The 27,704-nt window shown below is 36.4% G+C and overlaps 1 protein-coding gene across 1 annotated transcript in view; it reads left to right on the top strand.

The window, feature by feature from the left end:
* The window catches only part of LOC133875110 (gamma-glutamyl hydrolase 2-like), a 30,571-nt gene extending 7,630 nt beyond the window's left edge, over positions 1-22,941 (top strand). Inside the window, exons 3-10 of the mRNA XM_062313114.1 lie at positions 6,551-6,640; positions 7,194-7,288; positions 17,929-17,989; positions 18,731-18,820; positions 18,982-19,044; positions 21,093-21,181; positions 22,322-22,414; positions 22,609-22,941. Of these exons, the coding sequence (XP_062169098.1) occupies positions 6,551-6,640; positions 7,194-7,288; positions 17,929-17,989; positions 18,731-18,820; positions 18,982-19,044; positions 21,093-21,181; positions 22,322-22,414; positions 22,609-22,642 (615 nt within the window). The 3' untranslated portion in view covers positions 22,643-22,941. The remainder of the gene's footprint in view (positions 1-6,550; positions 6,641-7,193; positions 7,289-17,928; positions 17,990-18,730; positions 18,821-18,981; positions 19,045-21,092; positions 21,182-22,321; positions 22,415-22,608) is intronic.
* Positions 22,942-27,704: the final 4,763 nt, after the last annotated feature.

Here is a 27,704-nt window from a genome sequence, read left to right as displayed (position 1 = left end):
TCCTCTCTGCCTTGAAGTACCTTGGTATGCCGCTTGGGGCGTGTTACAAGGCTAAGTCTATTTGGGATGGTATTGTGGTTAAAATGGAGCGTTGCTTGGCCAGTTGGAAAATGTTGTATTTGTCCAAGGGTGGCAGGGTTACCTTTATCAAGAGTACTCTCTCCAACCTTCCTATGTACTTCTTGTCTCTCTTTCCTATTCCTGCTCGTGTGGTCAATTGCATTGAGAAGCTCCAAAGAGACTTTTTATGGGGTGAGATAGGCGATGAATTTAAATATCACTTGGTTAGCTGGGACAAGGTATGCTCTCCAATCTTTGGGGGAGGGTTGGGGATCAGAAATTTGAGGGTGTTCAATCGCGCCCTACTAGGCAAATGGCTATGTCGTTTGGGTCTGAGAGAGATGCGTTGTGGATTCTAAATACAGCAACCTATGGGGCGGGTGGTGCTCTCTCGAGCCGATAGGTGCCTTTGAGGTGGGGGTGTGGAAGAACATTAGAAAGGTTGGGATTCTTTCTCAAGATTCACTAGATTTGTTGTGGGGGATGGTTCCAAAATTAGTTTTTGGCATGATTTGTGATGTGGGGATACGGTTCTTAAAGTAGTTTTTCCAGCTCTAATTGGTATTGTTTGTGTAAAGGACGTCTCTGTTGCGGATAATTTGGAGTTTTTGGGCGATTCCAACCAGTGGAACGTGAGCTTCACTAGGGATGCTCATGATTGGGAGGTGGATGATTTTGTTTCTTTCTTCCAGGTGTTTCACTCAACGAGATTTGTTCAAGGTCAAGTCCTTCTTTTACTCCTTGGCTTGCTCTGGGAGTAGGTCCTTTTCTTGGAGAAGCATTTGGCGCACTCAAGCTCCCTCAAGGGCTTCCTTTTTAGTGTGGTCTGCGACTCTTGGCAAGATTCTTACCTTAGACAACCTTAGGAAGCATCATGTTATTGTGATAAATAGATGGTATATGTATAAGAAGACTGGGGAGTCCGTGGATTATCTTCTTCTCCACTGCGATGTGGCTTCTGCTGTGTGGAGTTCTCTCTTCAGTCGTTTCGGGATGTCTTGGGTTATACCCAGATGGGTTATTGACATGCTTGCTTGTTGGTGGTCCTTTGGAAGGCCAAGGAACACCGTGGTTTGGAAAATGACGCCTGTTTGCCTCTTTTGGTGCCTATGGAGGGAAAGAAACAATAGGAGCTTTGAGGATTAGGAAAGTACCTTAGAAGAGATTCTATCCTTGTTCTGCCTTTGTACTTTTGGATTACGGCTTATGTCCACCCTTTGTTTTTTTACTTTTGCTGACTTTCTCACTCGTTTTTCTCTTTCTAATTAGGTGTTTCCTTGTATACTCTCAGTGTATTAAGGGGCGCCTTATGCTTTTTTAATGAGATTGGTTTCTTACTTATAAAAAAAAAAGTTTTAATGGTGTCTTCATTCCAGCTCGTTTGGGAATTTCTACAACCTAACAAAGTCTGTTTGGATAGAAATGTTCTCCTGTAATCAACTGAACTGACTCATGCACAACCTTGATCTTTATTCATTTGTTTTATTTGTTTTACTAAGTATTGCCTTAAATGGGAGTGAATGGTGAAAAAGCATTCATGTGACTGTGTTCAGGTCCTTATTAAGTTCGAATGTGCTTTTAAGTTGCTTGTCTTTCAATAAAAAAGGAAGGAAAAGAAAATTCAGCCTAAGATGGCAACTTGACATTGGATCATTTGAAGTCAGATTCGTATGGAAAAAGAATGAAAATGAAAATATGAAGTGTTATGCAACATGTGCATTGATATTCACTTTGACACAAGGAAAAAATGACCCTCAATGCAGGTCTTGATGATTTATTGAAATTTTCTCGAGTAATTTTAAGAAAACTAAGGGCTCGTTTGGTTTGCGAAAGAGGTCTTGGAATTGAATAGCCATTCCCATGGAATAACTATTCCTTTTTTTTTTTTGGTTGCACATCATTCCAAATTTCCTAGGAATAGCTATTTCTTTGGGAATACCTATTACCCTCTGTAGAGAAATACTATTCCTCTAAAGGAGAAGAATAGTCATTCCTAGAGGAATAGGCTATGTTTTCCCAAAAAGACCTACATTATTATTTATTATTTATTATTATTATTTTTTTTAAAAAAAAAATCCAAAGAAATCAATTTTTTAACAAATACATATAAAACCTAACAGAACCCAATATTCTCCAATCAACTCCCTACTTCCCAGACAGCCAACCGCTTCAATCAAAGCCAAAAACACATTTGTATAACAATCCGATCAAAATCAGTACCCACCTACAAAAAGAACCGATTTCTCTTGAGAATTCAATGATAAACTACCCAATTATTTCTGGAAAAATAGAAGAGGAATTGGGGGTACCTCGGCGCATTCGAGAATGAAAGCGAGGTAGTTGTTGAAATTGGGGAATTGAGAGTAGTGTTGGAGTTGCTACCAAATCTAGGACTTGTCGGCGGAGGAAGTGGTGTGTGAAATTTGTTGGGATGGTGCACCACCTTTGGTGCAATTGGGAGTGGTCGACAACCCATAGAATTCATTCATTTTGAGTTTTAGTATTATTATTATTATTAATTTTTTTTTTTAATTTGGTTATTTTAGTAATTTTGGTTCAATTCTAGTAAAACTATATGTATTGTCACCAAACTAAGGAATAAGAATAACTATTTCATTTTATCTTCTTTTATTTCCAGTAATAACTTTTCATTTTTCTAGTGGAATAGTTATTTCGTGTATCAAACGTGACCTAAGTGTGGAAAGCTACACATGAAAGTCTAGCTTTGGCCTTCTAAATTTTTCAAAGTAAACCACAATTTTTCTAATGTAAATTGTCTAAAGGAAAAAGGGAGCTACTGAATTTGCATAGCTCCATCAATTATGGCGATGCGAAAGATCCCTCTAGGAGTAGGAAAGGCAAGGCACACATGATGTAGGTTTGTGTGCTTTGGTGGGTGGTAGGTTGTTTTGTATCTTAGTTGGGTTCTATTGTAGTTTGATTTGGAGTTTTTCTTCGATTTCGGGGGGTTTAGGTTGTTGGTTTTGTTGGGTTTTTGTGGGTTAGCTTTGGTTTTTCTTGTGTATACTTCTTGTATACCTAGGAGCGCCTTACGCTTTAATTTATAAAGTCTTCTTACTTATCAAAAAAAAAAAAAAATGTAAAATTGGTAACTGGTGAAGGTTTGCCTAGAGGGTCACACTCATTTAAAGTTGAGAACATGTGGTTGAAAGCATAGGATTTTGTAGATATGGTGAAACGGTGGTGGGATTCGGATAAGTTCCTTGGCACTCTTTGCTTTATTTTGGCTAATAAACTAAAAGGGCGGAAATTGGATTTAAAATGATGGAGCAATGAGGTATTCGGTAATATTGAGTAGGGTTGTACATGCAGATGCAGATGCGATTATTGCTTATAACCACATCGATAATTGCATTATGCGGTTATCACTTTTAGGTAACCGCATCCGCTCGTCTATGCGGACAGTTACTAACTGCTATTCGCGTGGTTATTGAAGGCAAAACCGCATCGCTAACTGCCTATCAGGTAATTGGCCTTTTGGGCCTATTTAAGTGTTTTGAGCCTTATTTTGGCCTTTTTTTTTAGGGTATATTTTAAATGATTTTGAAACTTTGTGTTCGTGTTTTAGTGTTTTTTTTTTAAGCTTTAATGTTTTAGATAAAACCCCATTCCCCCAAAACCCCACCAAAATTCAACCCCCAAAACAAGTCCCCTTTAACAAGATCATATGGCAGAAGTCACAAACATAATGCATTGGTGCAACTTATTGCAGACCTCACGCATAGGGAAAACAAAAGGATGGACGAAAACATGAAATTAAGAGATTGTTGATGCTAATGAATTTGTTCATCTACATAGGGTTCATATTCTTGCAAGATAACATTTTAACATGTATGTTATAGCCATTTGGCAGAAGAGGATAGATATTAAAGCTTGAAAAATTAAATGATGAGAAGCTCAGTAAGTTCAACTTCAAAAGTAGATCTTCCGGAATAAGAGAAACAACCCAAGGCAAAACTATAATCATTCGGCCAAGACAAACAAGACAAATGCTCAGAAGATCCCATACACCAACATTTGAATGGCCCCCAAAACACCCAGAAAAATGCTCAGCAAACCAAAAGCAATGTTAACTAAAACAGATTCTACCTAAACCCTAAATCAAAAGGAAGAAAAAAAAAAAAAAGAAGAGGAAAGTTACCTCTTCTGATTGGGTGGTGGCTAGGTGGGTCGTCGGTGGTGCTAGTGACTTTGGGCTCGGTGTTGCACGGTGGCTTGTGGGCGGCGGTGTTGCACGGTGCTTGTGGGTTTCACTGAGAGGCTGAGAGAGTGAGAGAGCTGCGGTGTGAGTGTGAGATGGGAGAGAAAAAACCCTAAACTAAAGATGAAACCCTATACCAACACAACATATTTATATATATGGGTATGCAGATGCAGTTAATAACTGCATCCGCCTACTCTAAAACCACAATCCACATCCGCATATGCGGTTAGTAATTTTTGCCAACAGCATACCAAAGCAATTATGCGGATAGCGGTTAGTTGCAATTAATAATTGCCCGCTTGTACAATCCTAATATTGCGGGGAGGAAGAAGTCCTTATTGGAGGAGATGTAGTCTCTTGATTGCTTAGAAGAGGAGCAATCTCTAGAAGAAGAGGAGAAAGTCCGGAGGGTGAAGGCGAAAGTTGCTCTTTTGCAAGAAGTCAGTTGGAGGCAGAAATCCAAGTGACTTGGTTAAAAGAAGGGGACAACACTAGGTTTTTTCACCGTATTGCTAACTCTCTCAGGAGGAACAATTTTGTTTGCTAGTCTTTGTATAATGGCTATACTACTTTTGATCAAGAGTCAATGATAAAATCATTCAGTTTTACAAGAATCTTTTTAATGAAATAGTTCATTGGTGCCCTAAATTTGGTGGGTTGGAGTTTCCCTTTTAAGATTATGCAGAAGCGAATTTGTTGGAAAGAGCGTTTCAGGAAGTTCTTCAGGCGTTGCTTAGTATGGATGGAGACAAAGCATCGGGCCTTGATGACTTGACTATTGCTTTCTTTTAGTCATGTTGGGATATAGTGAAGGATGATCTGATGCGTGTTTTTCACAATTTTCATGGGCATGAGATGTTCAAGAAGAGCCTTAATGCTACTTTTATAAAATCCTAGCCAAAGTCTTAGCTATCAGAATGAAACAGGTGCTGGGATCGCTCATATCAAACAACCATAATGCATTTACAGGGGGAGACATATTCTTGACTCAGTTCTATACTCTACAATCCATCAGGGGAAGCAGATAGATTGTTATGGATCCCAACCAACAACAAGGTACAGATTGGAGAGCCGAGCTCCTTTCCCTAGAAAAGTGTTTGAAAGGTTAAGACCCCGCCTCACATTGTGTTCTTTACTTGGACGACAGCTTGGCGTAGAATCCTTACTGCTGATAATCTTAGAAGGTGGGCTATCATCCTTGTTCATTGGTGTTGTCTCTGTAAAAATAATGAGGAGATCGTTGATCACATTTTCTTCCATTGTGAGTATACTAGCGATCTATGACACTTGGTTCTCAACTTATTTGAAGTTGCGTGGGCGATGTGTAGCAACATCCAAGAACTACTTCATTGTTGGAGGACTCAAGGGCAAGGACATTTCAAGGAGGCTATCTTGGAAGTTATTCCAGCATTCTTAATGTGGAGTATTTGGAGAGAAATGAATCGATGCCTATTTGAGGATTGTGAGTCCAATGTGTTATGTCGTTATTCTTCTTCTATATGGGACCGAAGAGGTTATGGCGCCGCCAGATTGTCTGGGAGAGAGAGCCCTCCTAAGCTAACAGCCACGCCAAGCTATCCTTACCCAAGTTAGTATACCGTTCGAGAAACACCCCTGCTCCTTCTCACCATTTTGCTACTTTTCCGAGCTAGTTTTGGTGCTGGGTTTTGATAGGTGGTACTGAGGGAACTCTCGCCGGTATGGTTCCAGGGTATTTACCTCTCCTAGCTCTTTAGGTTGGCAGAGGATGGAGCGGTGCTTCTCTGTGGAAGCCAAACGCTTCTCCTTTTTCGCAAAGTCTGAAGTGTCGGAATATATATATATTAAGTTTCTGTTTGAGGTCCATCAGACCTGGCTGCCTAACTAGTAGGGCTTTCCCTGAAGACCTTCCCCTTGGTGTAAGCTGATTTTTTTTTGAAAAAGGTGTAAGCAGAATTTGGTACAAGAAGAAGTTACATTACCAGCTAAGCTGAAATCCACAGGTTTTCTAATTTCATCTCATGTCTTCTCCTTTTTTCCATTTCTCACCTAGTAGTTAAGGTTGGTTTGTTAACCTTCTAATTTGTACATACAAAACTTACATCTGTTCCTTGAAGAATTACCCACCAATATGATATTACTTTGTCAATAAAGTGCATGCTGAGGTATACCTTTTCATTTATGAACTCATTCGTTTTTAACATATCAGGAAAATAAAGTATGTGTTTTTCTAACTTGGACTTAGGGCTTCACTTGCAATAACCTATCAATTATCTGTTAATGCAGAGAATTTTAGCAAAGAATGATGCTGGTGACCATTTTCCGTTGTATGCCATATGCTTAGGTTTCGAGCTAGTAACAATGATCATCAGCAAGGTAGCCTATGTTTCTCATGATTTGTGGATATTTTGCAAAACGGTTTTTGGTTCATTACTTCTTCTTCTTCTTCTTCCCTGTTGAATTGGTACTCCAAAGTGACTTTCAGTTTCAGAACTAGTTAATTTTGTTTCTTCCTGTAGGCGATTAAAGTAATTAAGTTGTTGACATGAGAAGAATCATATGATGTGACATATGCATTATCAAATGGTTAGCCACACATGACTAGACTGAGTACTAGTCATATGTTACTTCCTACTTTATGCCTTACATTAGTTTAAAGGACTGGTAGCCGTGATCCTTCTGGCTTACATTTTTTTTTTCCTTCTTTTTTTCTTTTCTATGAGCACTCTTTGGCATACCAATCAAGACCATTAAACATCATCCCTTGAATGGGTAGATGATCTTTAGTTTGCATTCACAATGGAGATAAGAAACATCTTAGGCTTCTGGTTTTGTTGATTTCACGTTATGTAAATGTTTGAAGGTCTAATAATTCTTTTGAAAGGATTTGTTTTGATTTCATGACTGACATTTCTTTTCTTGATAATAGGACCGTTATATTCTTGAAGCATTTAATGCAACAGATCAGGCATCTACTCTTCAATTTATGGAAAACTCACATATTGAAGGAACCGTGTTTCAAAGGTATATTGTCTTTAATAATATATATATATACCCTCTGATTTCAATGTAATTAAACTTGATAAGTTATCTAGTACCATTACGATTATAAGCAATTAATTGATGTGGGATAGATATAGGGAATTTGCCTATGTGTGCTTGTGGTGGGCTTAGGGTTAGGAGTTTGTGGATCGAGGATTTAAGATTTAAAAGAGAGGGATAGGGTTCGAAGATTGACTAGAATTATGAAATGATGGGGAATAACTGTGTTTCTTAAAGCAAACAGGTTGTTAAAAATTTCTGGGCAGCGGCTGTGTTTGGGAATATCTTGGTGGTTGAACAGGTCATTGATAGCTATTTGGTAGGGAAAACGTGTGGTTTTGAGGGTCTCAATTGGTAAGGAAAAGGGCTTGATTTGGGGTTGCAAAAGATAGAAAAAAAGAGAAACGTTTGTAACTCTTCAGAAGCTGTGAATGGTATCCATCAATATTTCTTTATCAGTTTTGAACTATCCTAGTATGTTTTGACTTTTGAGTATTTTTGATAGTTTAGATTCTGATAATGGAATATTGACTTTCAACTCTTAGGATTCTTTCTTGTGCTAGTAGTAAGTTAAAGACCTAATGAAACACAACTAAAGATTAACTTGGACTCGAGGAAAATGAACCCAAGGCACTTAGAATCTCCTACAAAATTCTAGACTTAAATCCAATTACCTAAATACCCCCAATTTGCAGGAATTGCATAAAATTTAAGATCTACCTCATTATAAATTTAACTAGAACTTATAAAATAAAAATCCAAATTAAAATCGTATTTAACTTTAGGCTCCTAATGACAACCTCTAAAACTATAGGACTTTTGCTCCAATTGGAAGTCACATGTTGACCCCACAGAATAAATCTTGAAATTAATGACATTGCGAAGTAGGAACAAATCATTTTTCCATGGCTGCATCATTAATATTAACGTTTTCTAGAAGCCCTTTTTGTCTTTGGCTGGTTTGAAAAGAACAAAAAGAAAAGAAAAAGACAAAAGAAAAAAGTATGCCTGTGTTTATTAAATGTTTTTTTTATTTTTTTATTTTGATAGGTAAGTAGAAAAATTTATAAAAAGGGTAAAGTTGCCCCTAAGCATACAGGAGGTATACCAAAAAAGGACACCAAAACAGGAAAAAGAAAGAAAAAAGAAAAAACACCCGCAAAACCCAAAAACAGAAGGAAACCCAAACACCCCAACAGAAACCAGCCCACAAAACCCAGAGACCATTACACCACAGCAAGAGTACTCTTGCCTTTGCCCCGGTTAGAACCAAAACCCCTAGAATCATAATTAATCGAGCACTCTTGCCATTGTCAAATGTTTTGAAAATTGTTTTTTTTTTTATTTGACAAAAAGTTTCGAAGTGTTTTCAGTGGAGTTCACATTTGAAAAGTGTTTTTTGTGGGATCCACAGAAGAAAATTATTTGGTTAACTTTTTGAAAAGTGTTGTGTTTTCAAAGAAACAAACTCTAACATGTTTATTTTGAGAAAACACATGCTTGTTTTTCATGTCTATCTAATTTGCATACTCACATCATGTCTCTTTTCCCTCTCCCTGCTGGTGTTGCCAATTGCATAGAGAAGTTACAATGGGACTTCTTATGGGGGTGGTGTTGGTGAAGAGTTCAAATTTCACCCGATAAATTGGTCTAAGCGACTATGGCGCCATGTGTATGAGAGCGAAGCTCTATGGAGGGTGGTAGTGGATTTTAAATATGACAGCTTGTGGGGTGGGTGGTGCTCTAATGATGTTCATGGGTCATATGAGGTGAGTCTATGGGAAAACATCAGGAGGGGTTGGGGGAGTTTTCTAGTCATACTAGATTTGAGGTGGGTGACGGTTCTAAGCTTAAATTTTGGCATGATGTGTGGTGTGGGGATCACACCCTTAAGGAAGCTTTTCGGAGTTATTCAGTATTGCTCGATTTAAGGATGCTTTTGTGCTTGATCAAGTGGAATTTTCTAGTGACTCTTATTAGTAGAAGGTTAATTTTATTAGAGTGGTGCATGACTGGGAGGTGGATTTCTTTACCTCATTCTTTAATATGTTGCACTCCTTTAGACTGAGATCGGAAGGGGGGGGGGGGGGATAGGGTTCTTTGATATCAGATCATTGTATAATGTCCCAATTCCAAGTAATTCTTCATGTACATTAAGTGTCCATCAAAAAATAAGGTGGCTTTTAAAATCACTACTTAATCAAAATCATAATTTGATCAATCACACGCTCAATGGTGATTTTAAAAGTCATCTCATTTTTTGATGGACACTTGATGAACACTTAATGTATATGTAGAATTACTTTCTAATTCCCCCTCGATAGTAATCATTTCCTTTGGAGGAGTATTTGGCGGAATAAGGTTTCTTTGAGAGACTTTTTTGCTTGGTTGGAAATGTTAGGGAAGATTCTCACTATGGAAAACCTTAGGAAGCGGCAGACCTCGAGATTGGGTCATGCCTAGACGAGTGGTAGACCTTTCGCCTTTTGGAGTGGACAGTTTGGTAGTCTTCATTGTGCAATAGTGTGAAAGATGGTTTGCTGTTAGAGTTCCATTCTGTCTCGTCTCTGTTTGGGTCGACAGTTGGGTTTTCTCACTGTTTTGCTACTTTTCCGAGCTAGTTTTGGTGCTGTGTTTTGATAGGTGGTATCGAGGGAACTCTCGCCGGTATGGTTCCAGGGTATTTACCTCTCCTAGCTTTTTAGGTTGGCAGAGGATGGAGCGGTGCTTATCTGTGGAAGCCAAACGCTTCTCCTTTTTCGCGAAGTCTGAAGTGTCGGATTTACGCTTGGAGGAGAGGAGAAAGGGGTTTTGTGGGACCATTTTTTTGGGTCTTCAAAGTTCTGTTTGGTTGCTGGCTATCGTCGAAGAGGCTTTGGAGGTTTTAGTGAAGGACTTTGTCAAGTACTTTCGGGAGGACGTTAAGGTTTTGATGGTTCGAGGGGGAGAGAACAAGTCTGTCCGCTACCTAGAGGTGATTGTTTTCGCTGAGGGTGGTCGGAAAGGGGCTATTTGGCTCCCTGAATGCCGTAAAGGTGGAGGCTGGGCTCGAGTTGCGTGTGAGCTGCGGAAGATGACATCTTTCAAAGTCGTCGCCGACCGATGAGAACTCCCATGGGCAATCGTGGGACGACGAAAACACTTCGCAGAAACAAGATCCACTTCAGGGTCCAACACCTTAGGATCAGAAACAGCTACCCCAGGATCAGAAACACACCCAACCTTGGAAGTCGACAGACCTAGATCCACAGTTGCCGAAATTGTCTCTAAAAACCGACCATCTTTGTTCCCATCTCTACGCACGATCAGAATTCGTCTCCTCCCTGTAAGATTTGACAAACTCTTTATCTCCAGGGAAACCCAAAAGAACCTTCATCGTTGACGCTAGCTAAACGGTGCACTGGTTGCTTAGGAGGACCTCACTGAAGAAGTCGTTCTCCATTTCTTCCACCCGCAGCACCGACGCCCCATCCAAGACCGAGAGTATGAAAGATTTTGACTCCACTAAGAACCTCCTTTCCATCTTAAGGCTCACCTGAAATCAGCTCTCCATGAGAAAAGAAGATCTAAGGAGGACCAAGGCTGAGATCTAGCGGGACACGCCTACACACGCCATCGCTATCAAAGAGACCGACAGCGTCAAGGTGGAGAGAGAGAGAGAGAGAGAGAGAGACACACACACACACACACACACACACACACACACACGCCATCGCTATCAAAGAGACCGACAACGTCAAGGTGGAGAGAGAGAGAGAGAGAGAGAGAGAGAGAGAGAGAGAGAGAGAGGGTGATTATTGCAAACGCTCAGATCCATCTTCGGACATACTGAAAGGTCAAACTTTCCGTTTTGCAAGTCCAAACTCTAACATTAGCCACACATCTAAGCATAAACCCAAAACACACCTTAGAAACCCTAAACACACTTAACAAGCCTCGTCAAGGGTATAATGGACATTTCATGTCATATTATGCATTTGCTGTCCAATTTAACTTAAAAGTCTAATGGCGGGGGGCTAAGTGAAAGGCACAAGTAGTTTGGGGGGTCAATTGTAATTTTTTTAAAGTTTGAGGGGACATTGCAATTGAGGTGTAAGTTTAGGGGGGCTAAGTGTAGTTTTTTCTTTTTTAAGTAATAAGTCAGCTTCTAGTTCTCCAAAAATAAGCAGATGTTTTCTCAAAATATTCCTATAAGAAGGTGTGGAAAGTTTTCTAAAATGCGTATTGTGCACTGTTTTTTAAAAAGTATCTTGTGTTTTATTTTTTTTTGAAAAGAAGCTTTAGCGTAATTTCTTATGGGGTGGACTAGGAAAAGAGTTCAAATATCGCTTGGTAAGCCAGACTAAGGTTTTTTTGCCAGTCTCTAAAGGAGGGTTAGGGGTTCGGAACTTGGTGAAGTTTAATTGTGCCCTCTTAGGGAAATGGCTTTGCGCTATGGGCATGAGAGAGGCTTGGTGGAGAGTGGTGGACTTTAAATTTGGAAGTTCTTCGGGTGGTTGGAGTTCTAATGAGCCTCTTGGAGCAAATGGGGTACGGTTATGGAAGAATATTAGGAAAGGTTGGGGGAAGTTCTCCAGACATACCATATTTGAGGTGGGAGATGGATCTAAGGTTATGTTCTGGCATGACTCTTGGTGTGGGGATAGGCCCTTAAGAATGTCTTTCCAGATTCATTTGGTATTGCGTGCGTAAATGATGCATCTGTTGCGGCTCTCTTGGAGATTTCCGATGGATCCAATTAGTGAAACGTGAGCTTTGCTATTGCGTGTGTAAATGATGCATCTGTTGCAGCTCTCTTGGAGATTTCCGGTGGATCCAATTAGTGAAACGTGAGCTTTGCTAGAGTGGCTCATGATTGAGAGGTAGATGCCTTTGCCTCATTTTTTAGGGTGTTGTATTCAGTTAGAGTGAGACGGGAAGGTGAATACAAGTTGTGGTGGGTCTCCTCCAAAAGAGGGTTGTTTGCTGTTAAATCCTTCTACAGTGTCATGAGTAATAATGTTGACTTTCATTTCCCAAGGAAGAGTGCTTGGCGAACTAAGGTTCCTTTAAGGGTGACATTTTTTGCTTGGTTGGCAACTCTACGGAAGATCTTTACCACGGATAATCTCTCAAGAAGTGGCACGTCACTGTAGTCGATAGGTGCTACATGTGTAAATGAAATGGGGAGTATGTGGACCTTCTTCTCCATTGTCAAGTTTTCAGTGCCATTTGGAATGTATTCTTCAGTTGATTTGGGTTGTCTTGGATTACACCTAGACAAGTAGTTGCCTTGTTTTCTTATTGGTAGATTGCTAGCAGTTCTCGGAGTGCAGTTGTGTGGAAGATGGTGTCTTTGTGCCTTTTATGGTGTCTATGGAGGGAAAGAAACAACATAAGTTTTGAGGACTGTGAGAGAGCTCTGGAGGAGATTCTGTCTTATTCTTCCATACTTTGTATCTCTAGATAGCTGCTTTTGTTTACCATTTGATGATTAGTTATCATGATTTACTAGTTCTTTTTGTTCCCATATAGGTGTTTTCTTTTGTATACTTTCTGTGTACCTGGAGCGCCTTACGCTTTTAATGATAATTTCGAGTGCTTATCAAAAACAAAAAAGTAGTTGTGTTTTGAAAAGTAAATCGTTTGTTAATTGTTATGAGAAAACTCTGTTTTTGTTTTTGAAAATAGAAAAGAGTTCTTGAAAACTTTAACAAACATAGCCTTTTTGCTGTGGTGAAGAAATTTGATGTTCAATAAAACCCAAAAGTTAGTACTTATGAATTAGTGAAGGCATGTGTGTGTACACAAACATAAAACATTAGAATGTTATTATTTGTTTCTGACAGCCATACTGTTGGTGGACCATACTTTTTTTTAATTAGAAGAAAGAGAAAATATAAAGAATTGACAACTAAGAGATTTTGCATAGAAGTCTTTAGCTTGACTAATAAGTTAGTTATACAACTTTGAAGTTGTTCTAAGATGGCGATGCAGAAGAAAACTGATGCTGTAAGTAGAAGAAGAATAAGCTAAAAGACTACCAAGGTCCAAAAAGCTAGACCAAAAGAGTATCTCAATTGGCATGGCCCCCCTGGTTGGTGCCAGGCTTGAAGCCTCAATCTTGCACTTCCAAGTGGGACGATTCTTCCCTAGCCAATTAAGAGCGACATCGTCAGTGGCTCTTTTAAAGGGAAGGAGCTACGTGTTGGAACTGTATCTGACACAATAATCCTGAAAGGCATCTACATATTTTGCCAGGCATGCCTTAAATGCGATCAATTTATTATTATTATCTTTTTAAATATCCCTATGCATGGTTAACATAGGTTGAATTCCCAATAGAAATGTTGGACCCTCTTTTTCTTTTAAATTACATACAATACAATTTCAAAAGATTATAGTAAGTGTTAGTAACAAAGTATAAAATGTATAAGCCAGAGTTAAAGTTTCCCCTGTAACTAAATGAGGGTTTTCTGTGGGTATATTATTTATAGAACCATTGAATACCATTGTATATGATATATAAGTCCGTAGATAATTGAACTATGATGACATTATCAAAAGAATGTTCAAAAAATCAAGCTTGAAGACTTAATGAGCCATTATCCAATTTTTTTTCGCATCTGCACTAGAAGACATTGTGAAGGAAATAAGCCAAGGGCTTGATTCCTGCTTTCCTTTGGTAATAAGTTAGGCTGATCGTTGATTTTGAATGTGCTGCATCACATGATCATCATTAGTAAGAGCTGGGTTCTTTGGCCTACTTGATGAAGGGAAGGGCAGTAGCACAGAAATCGATTGTGTCACTTGTCTCCACCTAAGAAGACATTGCTTGTCTTGCAGTAGAAGGCAAGTCTTGGGCTTGATGCAAACTCTTTCTTTATTTGTTTCTTTTCATGTTTTATTCCTTGCTTGGATTTGGCTTCACCACTTCATAATGAAGTTTTGTTACAAGAGAATGAATAGAGCTTCTGCGAAATGAACATACTTTATCCAGAAAGTATGCTAAATCTTGGAAATCTGAATCTCCATGAATGGTTTAGCTTGAGTTTGACCCTATTAGGTAGTGCAAAACCTCTTCAGTTTTAGTGAATTCCTTAAGTGTATGGGTTGCATGGCAGACTGAAAGTTAACTGTAGGTGAAAGAGTTCAAAGTTAGAGGTCTTGGGTTCCTTTGGAGTGGGTGTATGGAAACATATAAGGAGGGGGTGGGAGAATTTTCGCAATTTAGTTCGTTTTGAAGTGGGGAGTGGATCTAATATTAGTTTTTGGCATGACCGGTGGTGTGGGGATAGTTCCTTGAAGCAATGCTTTCCAGCTCTATTTTGTATTTTAAGGAACAAAGACGCGATGGTGGCGGATAATTTGGTGGTCCATAATGGTGTAATTCAGTGGAATGTTCTTTTCACAAGACAAATTCAGGATTGGGAGATGGATATGGTCCTCTCTTTCTTCGACCGATTATATTCTACTTCGATTCGTCATGGTGAGGGTGACAGATTAGCGTTGAATCCCTCTAAAAAAGGTTTATTTGAGGTGAGATCCTTCTATGAAGAGCTCGGTAGGAAAGATGGCCCATCTCTTCCTTCCTTTCCTTGGAAAAATATTTGGCGTGTTAAGGCTCCAACTAGGGTGGCTTTCTTCGTATGGTCAGCAGCTTTGGGCAATATTTTGACGTATGATAACTTGCGTAAGAGGAATGTAATAGTAATGGAGTGGTGTTGTCTATGCAAGAAGAGTGGGGAGTCTATTGATCACTTGTTGCTTCATTGTGAGGTAGCCTGGGCCCTCTGGAGCTACGTTCTTAATTTATTTGGGGTTGAGTGGGTTATGCCACAATTGGTGTTGGAGTTATTGATTAGTTGGGGGGCGGCAATTGGGAGTCGGCATGCAAAAGAGGTTTGGCGGTTAGCTCATCTATGCTTGTTGTGGTGTATTTGGAGGGAGCGGAATGCTTGTCTGTTTGAATATGTAGAGACACCTATGGTGGAGCTGCGGAAGCGGTTGCTCAACACTTTATATTCTTGGATAGCGCCACATCATAGTTTGAGTGTCTTTACTTTTGTAGACTTTTTAAATTTACTTTCTGTTCGACCCGTTTAAGGGCTCTCTTGTATACTTCCCATGTATAAGGGTTGCGCCCCTTAGCGCTTTACTATAAATTGCTATTACTTACCAAAAAAAAGAAAGAGTTCAAAGTCTAAATGTGGTTTCTATTGCTTATGGTTTTTTTAAATTATGGTTGTTTCTGAAAGCTGGCCTTTGGAGGGGGAATAGCCGCTGTCTGTCCTGTTCCTGTTTATTTGAGTCTTTCTTAGTTGAAAGGCATCAGAATTGACCTAAGAAATTTTCTCCAGACAATAGCGCATACAAATGAACAGACATCTTTGTTTCTTCAAGTTGCATGAGACGTGCTAAACCTGAGTCATGTAATGTTTATCTCCAGTGTTCTTTCTAAGACTTGTCTCTCTTTCTTTTCTTAAATTTGCATGTCTATCTATATACATAGTACACACACACACACACACATAGATATATATATATATATAATGTTAAATATAAAATTGATCCACATGCTCTTATAGAACGCAAAATGCTCTAGGACACTGATTTTGGTAAGTTGGTTTTGAGTGAAGTTCTGTTGGCCTTTGTGGTATAAAACCTCTATTAGCTGAAGTTTCTAGAAATTGGAAAGCTTTATAAACATGAAATTCCGGTGTCACATTGGATTTTCAGTGCAAAAAGAGATCATATTTTGTGTTGTAAATTAAAAATCTCTTGGATAAAGTGGCACTTTAGTTTAAATTGTGATCTGGTATAAATCAGGTTCCTGTTTTTATGATTGATTCATGCGTCCCATCTTTGCAAAATTATCATAGTACTATGGGATGGGTACTGTATGCACGGTTGTCGGTTTGGATTATTAATCATCCCAGTTGAGGGTGGTAATGCAATACCAATTTTTTTTTTCTTGCCTTGTCTTTTATATATAATAATGTCAAGATAGTTGTGTAAATATAATATAAGAAAACCTGTATAATATAATAATGTAAACATGGTATGATTTATGCGTCTTTTCATATTTCCCTTTGTGTTATTACTTATTAGTATAGCTATTCAGCATGACAAGAATTTTCTTATTCTTGTAAGGCTACATTCTTGCTTACCTTTCAAGATACGTATCTTGTGCTCCTTTTTTTATTTTTTTTATTTTTTTGTCCATATGTAATTTTCTATGATATTGGTAGTTGTCAATGCCAAAAAGTGAACCTTGTTTCTGGTAACCTCTCCAAGACAGGTGAATTGTGTTTTTGATGTATATGTTAAGAGTAATGCTATATATTATACCCCTATCCTACCCTTATCCTACTGGGCTGATGTGGCAGTGCACATTAGCCTTGGAATATTTTTTTTTTTTGTTTAGCAATGGCTGATCTAAATGGCACATCAACCTAGTAGGATGTGGGTGTAGTATATAACATATATGATAATAATGTGTGGTTCGTCCTTAATTTTCAATCAAATATTTTTTTGATAATTAATCGAGATATCATAAGAAGCATAAGACGCTCCATGTACACAAGAAGTATACAAGAGAAGCCACCTAGCTAGCAGGACAAAAAGAATAAGAAAATCATGATAACTAATCACTATAGGAGAAACATAAGTAGCTATCCAAAGATACAAAGTGTTAAAAAATAAAGACTTAATTTCTTTTGAAGTCCTCTTGTGGTCCTCAAAACTACTATCGTTTCTTTCCCTCCATAGACACCACAAAAGGCACGAAGGCACAATCTTCCACATAATAACACTTCGAGTACTGTTGGCAGTCCACCAACAAGCATACAAATCAACTAATTGTCTAGGCATAACCCAAGACAACCTAAATCGATTGAAGAAAACATTCCAATTGGCACAAGCAACCTCACAACGAAGAAGAAGATGGTCCACGGACTTCCCATTCTTCTTGCACATACAACATCTATGAACCATCATGACAACCTATAACCTTGTAGAAGGAACTAACACCAAACAACCCTCTTTTGGAAGGGACCCACCACAACTTGTCTTCCCCTTCCCTTCTCATTCCTACTAAATTCAACATTCTGAAGAACGAGTAGATAATGTCTTGCTGCATTTCCTAGTAGCTAGGAATTGGTGGTTTTCAGCGTTTTCTCTTATCGGGGTTCGTTGGGTGATGATGCCAAAATGTCTTAAGAGATGTTTACTTGATGGAAAGGGTGGTAACACTGTTCCATTATGCCTTAAGTGGATTGTAGGGTCTGAAAGAAACAATAAGCCTTTTAATGGTGTTAGGTCTTTGTTGATGTGATCGTTGTATGATTGGATGATTGCTTTAGGTAGTTTCAGTGCTTATTCTTTTTTGGCTTTTCTTACTCTGCTGAGCATTTCGTTGTAATGTTAAGATGCCTGCTTCTTTCTTTCTCATTAATAAAATTATATTTACTTGTCACCAAAAAGAAAAGAAAAGAAAAGAAAAAGTCTTGCAGTAAAGTCCAACAAGGTTTGGTGTTGGTATTGAAGTTTCTGTAATGGTTTATCATCTGCATAAGCACTTATTGAGCTCTTTTAGTTGTTTCAGCAGTAACATTGGAACTAGATATATATTCATTTTGCAGATTTCCTCCAGATTTGCTTAAAAAATTGAGTACAGATTGCCTTGTCATGCAAAACCATCGGGTAAGTTCTAAATCATTGATGGCACAACTATAAAAAATAAAAGAAATCACTGAGACAAACTTTGTCATGTTTGCTTCTAGTTATGAATATCATAATTTTTTCTTGCTTAATTCTAATGCTTCTTGTGATTTCCAACAAGCATTTACTTTCTTGTTTCATGAACTAAGCATTAATTCCAACATATCATGTTGTATTAGTGCCACATATCCTGGGAAATAATCCTATTGAGTAACCTTGACGAAGTCGTCTGGTATGAGTTGGGAATGTATTATATAGTCTGCATGATTTGGGCATCTGCAATAGTTATCCTCTTTGACCCAGTCTTAAAGTTGCATTTTGACTGAAGACTATGAAAGGGATTTGGGTTTTGACCTTCAGTCCAAATTGCTTTAATGAGGCGTAAAATATAAAATTCTTTGACGTCAATGAACCCAAGATTTTCTGGTCCATGTCTTTGAACCAAATGACATCTTCTCTTTAAAAAAGGTGTGGAGGGTGATTACTGGTTCAAACCCATATATGTATAAGTTGCGTTTGCCTATTAAAAAAAATTAGAAAAAAGAAAAAGACCTGCAATTTGTTTGTTCTTAGTGTTTTCTTGTCATATATATATATATATCCCTGTTGTCTATTTTTACAGTTGTATGTTTTTAGAATCATTTTGGTTATATCTAGTTTTACCTGTGTTTTTAGGGTAAAAAAATAGATTATCTAAATTTATCTGTTTTCTTAATGGGACAGTATGGAATTTCACCTGAAAGGTTTCAAGAGAACCAGAATCTATCCAGCTTTTTTAAGATTTTGACAACTAGCACAGATGAAGATAATAAGGTACTGAATGTAACCGTGCCGTTTTATCTTATATGATTCAAAAAGTCTCATGACATATTTTACTAAATCCAAGAATTCCGAGAATCCTATTTCAGTGAGGGATTTATTTTCTCTTTGTACCCCTTGAAGCATTCTGAATTTAGTGATGATATTTATATCAGGTCTATGTCTCCACAGTACATTCACACAGTTATCCCGTGACTGCCTTCCAATGGCATCCAGAGGTATTCTTATATTGTGCTTCTCATAATCTTTTTTATTTTTTATTTTTTTATGAACAATTCTCATAATCTTTTTACACATGATTATCCACTAATTTTCATGATAACAAGCATCTGTTTACTCTTTGCATTCATATTTTTCTCATATACTCCTCCATGATTAAATTTTGGATATCTCTCACATTATCATCTTGGTTATAGAAAACATACGCTAGGCATCAATAGCAAAGAAACTTTAGGGCGTAAAATGTGATACCACATTGATCTCAATTATTTGACATGATTTTCCTTGAAGACTTCTAATACGTTCTAGTTTCATTTAGAATAAGAACCTGTGTGAGTGTGTTTGTGTTTTCTTCTCCATTTTTTTTAATCATTCAAATTCACTACCGTGTTGGAGTTAGCTGTGGCAAAACTGCACTCAAGTTTATTCTTCATATTTTTAGTTATAGTTTTTCTTTTGACATTAATGATGAACCCACATGAAATTCCTTTTGGCCACTTGAGCAAATATTTGAAATCTATATAATATCTTTCAATTTTTCTTATAGTTTCTTCGTCCCTGGTGCAGTCTGTCAAGTGTTCCACAATGTGATCCAAGTTGTAGGCCAGTTATTATTTTGCCTTGGCAAGAAATACATATTTTACCTCTCTGGGGCTCTCTTATCACAGAGCCAGCTTCCACTTACAGCTAGAAGGCTTTTATAAGTTGTTTCTTAGGACAGATCTGAATTTAAAGAATAAAAAAACAATATCGTGGGAATGAATGAAGATTTATATTTGATGCCAGATCTCCAATACATGACAATGGGGGTGAGTTCGATATAAAATGTTATGACACAAACTGTAGGCGAGAAATTTCAGTACCATTCAAATACCTCTGACTTTGAAGTGATTACCTCTTGCTCCGCCCCGGTACTTATTTTAGTAAGTAGTATAACCATCTTAAGGCTAATTAACGTTTCGCTTTTTGCTCGCAACCTGGCTATGTAGCCAAAGAACGAAAAGTATAAAATCTTTAACAGATGTAAGTGGATATGCATAGCCTGCAGGCAAGAATCATTCCAGTTTTTGAATTCAATATAGGTGGTACTTCTTTTTTCCTTTTTTCTTTTCTTTTCCTTTTTTTTTTTTCATCGGAAGAAAAAAAAGACAACACAACCTATCAGGCCCTTTTGTACCAAGTGAAGGCCATTTTATGAAATATTTAAAAAACAAAAAACATTAGTTTTCCTGCTTTTCAAATAGTGTAGCACACGAGCATACTTGTCAATTTTTTCATCCAAAATAGATATGATTTTGTTGGCTCTAACACATTGAGTAAAGGCTCTAACACTTTGAGTAAATAATAAGGTTACGTTTGATACGCGGAATGATTATTCCATTAGGAAAATGAGTAGTTTTTATTGAAATAGAAGAATGTAGAATGAAATAGCCTTGGAATAGCCATTCTCATTCTTAGAAGGAAATGACTATTCCTTAAATTGAGGAATAATTATTTCTCTCAATTTGAGAGGAATAACTATTCCTCAATTTAATGAATAATCATTCATTCATAGGTAATGGGAATGGCTATTCCAAGTGTTAGATACTTATCATATACTCTAACACCAAGGCTATTTTATTCCATCTTATTCAATTCCTAATAAAAGCTATTCATTTTTTCTAATGGAATAGCCATTTCGCGTATCAAACGTAATCTAAGGGAATTGGAGTAAGTGTTACCCTACAATTAATATTATTTTTAGAGCTGAATATGTCTTGTACTTAGATGCTATACCGGAAAAGAGAGAGGTTCATTATGTAATGGTCATTTTTTCAAAGATGTATAGTACTAGAGTATGATGATGAGTTTTCCAAATGGATTCATTAATGTCTTAGTTGGCTGGTGTGTGCTGTGTTACAGCTTTACTGAACTGCAATATAGTTGCAAACTTAAATCTTTAGATGCATGTGTCAATCTCTCTCTCTTACTTTATTTTATTTTATTTTTTTTCGATTTTCGGGCAGTGGTAGCACCAGTCTCTGTCTCATATATATGCATTGTGCAGAAAAATGCTTTTGAATGGGGCTTATCAATGATTCCGCACTCGGAGGATGCAGTTCAGGTGACGCAACATGTTGCAAACTTTTTGGTCAGGTTAGTCCTTAAGACTTAATAATGTGAAAAGTTATGATCTAGTTCATGGAGCAGATTTTGTTGCTGCAAGGGCATTTGAAATTTTTAATATTGCTACTGTCCCGGAGTTCAAACGTTTGACAAGCCGACATTATCACCATCATGATATGTGTGAAAACGCAGGCAACAAAAATGGTTGCTCAATTTTTTTAAGACAAAAAGCCATAAGAAGTCAGTGATATGATAGAAAGATGTTTTGCATGGCAATACCTAAAACCAATTAAAAGGAAAGCCCCCCCTTTTCCTTTTCTCGCTAATTTAGAGAGTTGGTTCCTTGAGAAAGTGTTATTATTAGCAGTTATCAGCTATGTAAACTATTGATGGTAAAGTAGCTTAGTGCATATGCCAAACAAAGTGCTTGAATCTATCTCTTCCTAAAAATGAATGACCACTATCAAACCACCCCTCCATCCAAAATGAAAGGAAAAAAAAAAACTACACTGAAGGGGGTAAAAGCCAGATACATTTATGAACGAAGAGGAAGTGTTGGAAGGTAAAAGAGTAGAAAGAGGAAATATCTCTGGTTGAGGAAACCAAGTTCTGGGCTGTTCCCATGCCTATGAGACTCGCATTAATATTTAGTCTTGAAAAGCAAACATGATTTTAAACCTGGACGCTGCCCTTCCCCCTCCCCCTGTTGTAGCTGTAGAAAGACAGAATGAAAAAGAACTCCTTCGCGAATGCTAGCGGTACTTTTTTGCATTGATTGTGACTCTTGCCTATTTTTGACATCATGCTCAGGTCTACATTCCTACTGCTGAACAAAATCAACCCTTACAGACTTATATGTTTGTATTATTTTGTCATATTTCCAAATATCTGTTTTTAATTTATTTTTTTCCCTCTTAGGCTACTTCATCCAAGTGTTTTTAGAAGTAAAAAATGAGACAAAAAATGTTTGTATAAAGTGACAATTATATATATAAGCCTGAAATTTCCGAATATTCAGTTTACATGTTGCATACTTCACATTATGTTCTGACCAAAACCTAAATCAGGGCTCTGCTTACCGTGCAAACACCAGAACAATAGAAGGACAACTCTTCTATTTCTTTACAAATATTCGATCTGAACTAAGTTGACCCCTGTATTTTGGTGCAGTGAGGCTAGGAAATCATTGAACAGGCCACCTGCTGGAAGAGTGCTGGATAATCTCATTTACAATTACAGTCCCACTTATTGTGGGAAGGCTGGGTAAGCCTCAATAGCCTGTAAGACTGCATTGTATTGCTTGCGAGTAATGTTATCTTCACACTTTTTTTTGACTTTTCATGTCAACCACTTAAAATACGTTATGTCAGCTGGTGTGAAATGGGTGTGAAAAATAGCATTACTCATTACTTGCACATGGATGTACTGACGGAATTTTGTTTGCTGTCTGACTGTAGGAAGGGGTACGATGAAGTTTATATCTTTGCATAACGTCCAAACAAATTCACAAGGTCTTTTGATTGTGCAGTGTACATGGTAAGTCTTCTGGACTCCAAAGTTCGAAAATGGGAGATTGTTGGAAATGTAAACATTGATCATCATTTCAGTTACTGATGAAAATGGTTTTTTTTTTTTTTCATGTTGCAAGATCATATTATGTATATAAGAAAAAGATCATATGTATCTACTATCATAGAGTATTATGCGAACAATGACCCTTGAGATTTCCCTGAATTAGACAGCTTAAATTCTGTCTGTTAATGATTAAAAAAAAAATCCGTCTGAGTTCATCTTTTCCTTTATTTAATAAAATTAATAAATAATTAAATTTTTATTTGTTGAGTAATAACTTTTAAGTCTTCAATAAAATATTGCTTGTAGAAATATCAATAATCCGTCGATTTCAATTCATTTAAACGACAAAAAAGAGGATGATTGAAGTGGTTAAAAATAATTAAATGAAAAGTAGGGAAGTATAATAATTAAAAGCATCGTGGTAATTTAGAATTTTTGTGGTACTTTATTATGTAGATTTTCTCTTTGGTGTGCACATGAAACCCATCAAGCTTGGGCCGCCGTTTCTATTTGGTGAAATCCAACTGAATGAATTGAAAAACAGACAAATGAGTTGTTTTTTAGTCTTTCTTCATTGCATTTCATTGTAATAAAATGGTGGGGATTTCTTAAAATAAGGTGTGGAATACATTCTTTTCTGGACTTGAGAATTTTCCAGAAGCCTCATCCCGTACGTCATGCATATTTCATCCTTAGTGTGAGTGGTTTGTTGATATATACGGTGTGGTATTCCTTCTTCGGCCCAAAAGACACTCTAAAACTCAAGCTTGCATCATTACTTGTTTTAGTGTCATAATATTCAACACGTACGTGTTTAGGTTTATTCAGAATTCGACCATGAACGAACTTATTCTTTTAATGTTTGTACAGACATCGAGGAAAAAATATACTTTCTCCTCGATCATAAACTGCCATGCTATTTTCAGCTAGATAGCGTTCCAAAATTATAATTTGTGATACTATAATAAAGTCTATTGAACTTTACTCTTCCACAAAATGCACTTTAAGGGAAGATGTTTGCTCAAGGCTTATAAAGTTCACAACTCAGTTATACCTTCAGCATTTATTATTTCACTCTTTATCATATTTTATTGTATTTTAAAAGTAATAAATATGATCTAGTCCATTGAACCTTATTCTTCTACAAAAGGCACTTTATGAGAAAAAGTTTGCTCAAGGCTTAAAAAGCCTACAATCCAGTTATACGTTTGGCAATGTGAGACTCTTAACACGCCCTCTCACGTGTAGCACTATTGTCCAAACATGTGTACTACGGGAGGGAAGACCTAACATTGTTCAAGGCCCTTAAGCTCTGATACTATGATAAAGTCCATTGAATTTTACTCTTTTGCAAAATGCACTTTAGGGAAGATGTTTGCTTGAGGCTTATAAAGCCCATAATTCATTTATATCTTGGCAATGTGGGGATCTTAACAAAAAAAAATTGATATGACAAGATTTTGAACAATTTAATTTTAAAATAAGGATTGAGATTTAGAGTAACTGCCACAGTGCCACCTACAAAGTTCATGTTAACATCACCTTTTCTACTATGTTTTTCTCAACGTGCCCTTTTTATTAAAAAAAAGAAAGAATATATTCTGCTTTTTTATTCAAGAAAACAATAAGGCAAAACTTTAAAAAGAAAAAATTGAAAAACGAAAAACGAAAAAAGAAAAAGTTAAAAACAAAGGATTGGATAACTGGTCTCAAGCTGCATTTTACTTTCTTTTTTTTTCGCGTATTCTCAAGAGTCCAAAACTCAAACTCAGGTACGTATTTTTGGCCACTCGAGATTTTACTACTCAAACCATACAAAAGTCAAAAGCAACTAAACAGAGCATTTATTAATTTGCAACAACAAGAGATGGATCTGTTGGAATACAAACGTGTGCGTGTAGAATGTCAAGACCTATATTTTTTTTTTTTTTTTTTTTTTATATATTAGTTATAAATATAAGTGACTAATATAACATAATCAAATCCAAAGTGATAGGTTTAAATTTTTAAATTAAATGATATCCAAACACATCACCTTAAGGTTTCATTGAAACACTCTTAATTGTCTTCTCAACGAGAATTACAACTTTTACTACAAGTTTTATTACAAATGGATGTGCCCGTCCATAATTCATTAAATGGTTAGTTAAAAAATCTGACTTGTTGGAGGTAAAATTCACCATGTGTCTCACTCAATCTGTCTCTACATGAAAGATAATCGAGCTATCAAAGAAAAATAAATTAGGATATTCTCCTCGTAGAAAGTAGAAACTACACACCCACATAGCTATTAATGCCATATATATGGTAGGCCCCACTCAAATACAACCACTGCGATAAGGATAATAACTGCATCACTAAAGACTTTCTTAGGAGAGAAGAATGTACATCCCAATATGTGGGATTTTGATATTTCATCATTAAAGCTTATTTGGTATGGTTAGAGGCGGAGCCACATCAAACGTGGCATAAGGCAGACAATAGTCTCCCTATAAATTTAAAAATGCCCCAATAATTATATGTTTTTATGGGATAACCCCTCTAAAATTAATTTTTTTACTCCGATAAAATTTTTTTTTTTTCGTACCCCCTTACCTAGAATTCTAGTTCCGTCCCCCCCCCCCCCAAAACAAAAAAAAAAAATCAATTTCTATCCACCAAATGTTATGGGAAACTACCCCACATAAGCTTTGATGAATGGAAGGTGTAATATTTTTGTTCCATTTAAAAAATTTTAAGGGTATTTTTGTTTTTTGCTAGACAAAAGGGGAACATTGCAAATCTTTTGTAGTTTGGAAGACGTATTGATGCAATCTTTAGTTGAGAGATATTGAAAATTAATGTTAAACTATTAAGAACTGCAAGCGCTTCCTTAAATAGATTGAGTCATAAACTGATCCAACACATAAAAAATAAGAGATGTGATATGTTGTCATCCTATGACACAATTATTGACCATTTTTTTCTTTTTTTTTATTCAACAAAAAATTAGAAAATCATGTATATGGGTTGGGGTCTGGTTTTGTGTTTTTTTTTAAATTAAAAAAAAAAAAATCATTAGTGTCAATAATTGTATCTTTGAATGCCACGTGGCGCCTAAACCGGTGGCAGGTATGGAAACATGAGGGCATGTGCATCATGTGGCTTACGTTTCGTTGGGAATATGAGGGCATGCTGCATTGCTGCTATTGCTGGGAAATTCATAGAAATCAAACACAACGAATATTTTGGATTTCAAGGAAATGGAATAGAATAGGTCCTTCCCCCTAGACATTCCGTTCCTTTCCATAGACATCCAAGGGAACAAAGTACTCCTTTTAATTTTATTTTTTTTATTTTTTTATTTTTAGTTTTCTATTCCAATGTTTTCTTTACTGCAAAACTGACTTTTAGGTCACTTGCCTTATATTAAGGGAAAAATCATTTTTTAATTCATAGGTTTTCATTTTATTTAAATTTAGTCGTTGGGTTTTCAATTTTAACAATAATGACTTTAAGTTTTACTCATATTTTAATTGGTCCTTCTATCACTTTATTGTTAAAGTTAACAATTTTTTATTTGACACGCTAGGGTCTATCTCAGCGTCTAAGTTAATTATGTCTCCAAAGAGTAATTCAATCGGCTGGAGACCATGCCTTATGAAGTATAGCATTTGATGCTTAATGAAGTATAGCATTGATTTAATAGATGATTTAACGCTTAATGATATAGCATTGATATCAGGTGTTCATATGAACGCTAGTGTGTCAATTAACACAAACATGACGTATGACAAATCATTCATTTTGACGGAAAAGTGATTCGATGGCCTATTTAAAATCTGAGCAAAACCTAATTATAACCATATTCTTGAAATTAGAAACTTAATGACTAAATTCAAATTAAAGAGAAATCTAAGAACTAAATATAATTTTTTCCTTATATTATCTAGATATTGCACCCGATGCAATATATTTTATTACAACAGTCTATTTAAGTTAACGGTCCACAAAGCAACACGATTTATTTGATAACAATTTTACTATCACATTATGTATCTTAGTTATCTTAATTCAACTAAATAGAATTACGAAATAATTTAACCCTTATTGGTTAGTATAATGGTTAATTACTTTTTTGACATTAGTACAATATTTGATTATTAAGCATAAATATGATGTCAATGTTTTTAGAAAAATGATCCCTACACTCATTTCTCACAACAACCCCACAACAAGCTGATGTGGCTGGTAATATTTTATTATTTTTTGATAAAAAGAAAACAAAACAAAACAAAAAAAATAATAAAATATTACAAACCACATCAGTTTGTTGTGGGACTATTGTGAAAAATGAGTGTAGGGATCATTTCTCATGTTTTTATAGACGAAAAAGATAATGTCACTTTATTTAATGGACGTTAGTGTATTTTAAGGGTGATGATTGTATAAACCACGATCAGCACTGTCTAATTTTTTATTTTTTATTTATTGTGTTTTTTTTTAGGGCAGTACTGTCTAATTCAAAATAAGGGACACGTACTCTAAAAAAAAATGTTAGTTTAATTTCAAAACCATTAATAAAAAATAAAAATATAATGAAGATTCTTTACAAGCCAGGACTAAGATGGTTCGCCATCCAACATGGACTTCCCAACGAGGACCGACTTGTATGAAACACGTGTAATTCTTTGAGTGGAATCATACACCTGGCTAATTACCTAGAATTAAAAATCGGCATATATATATATATATATATATATAGGTTGCATAATAAATAATTTGAAGTGGATCTTTCCAAACTATTGTCCTTGAGGAGCAACTCCTTTCCCTTTGATTTATTAAACATCATCTTTTCAAAAAAAAAAAAAAAAAAAATAAACCAAAAAAAACAAAAAAAAAAAAAAAAAAGAAAAAAAAAAAAAAGAAAAGAAAAAAAAGAATGTCTTTGATGGTCGTTGACTCGTTATTGGTTAATACACCATATCAACCATTTATA

This window comes from Alnus glutinosa, chromosome 8 (genome assembly GCF_958979055.1).
Source record: "Alnus glutinosa chromosome 8, dhAlnGlut1.1, whole genome shotgun sequence".
Taxonomy (NCBI): Eukaryota; Viridiplantae; Streptophyta; class Magnoliopsida; order Fagales; family Betulaceae; genus Alnus; species Alnus glutinosa.
This window is presented reverse-complemented; position numbering and strand designations above follow the sequence as displayed.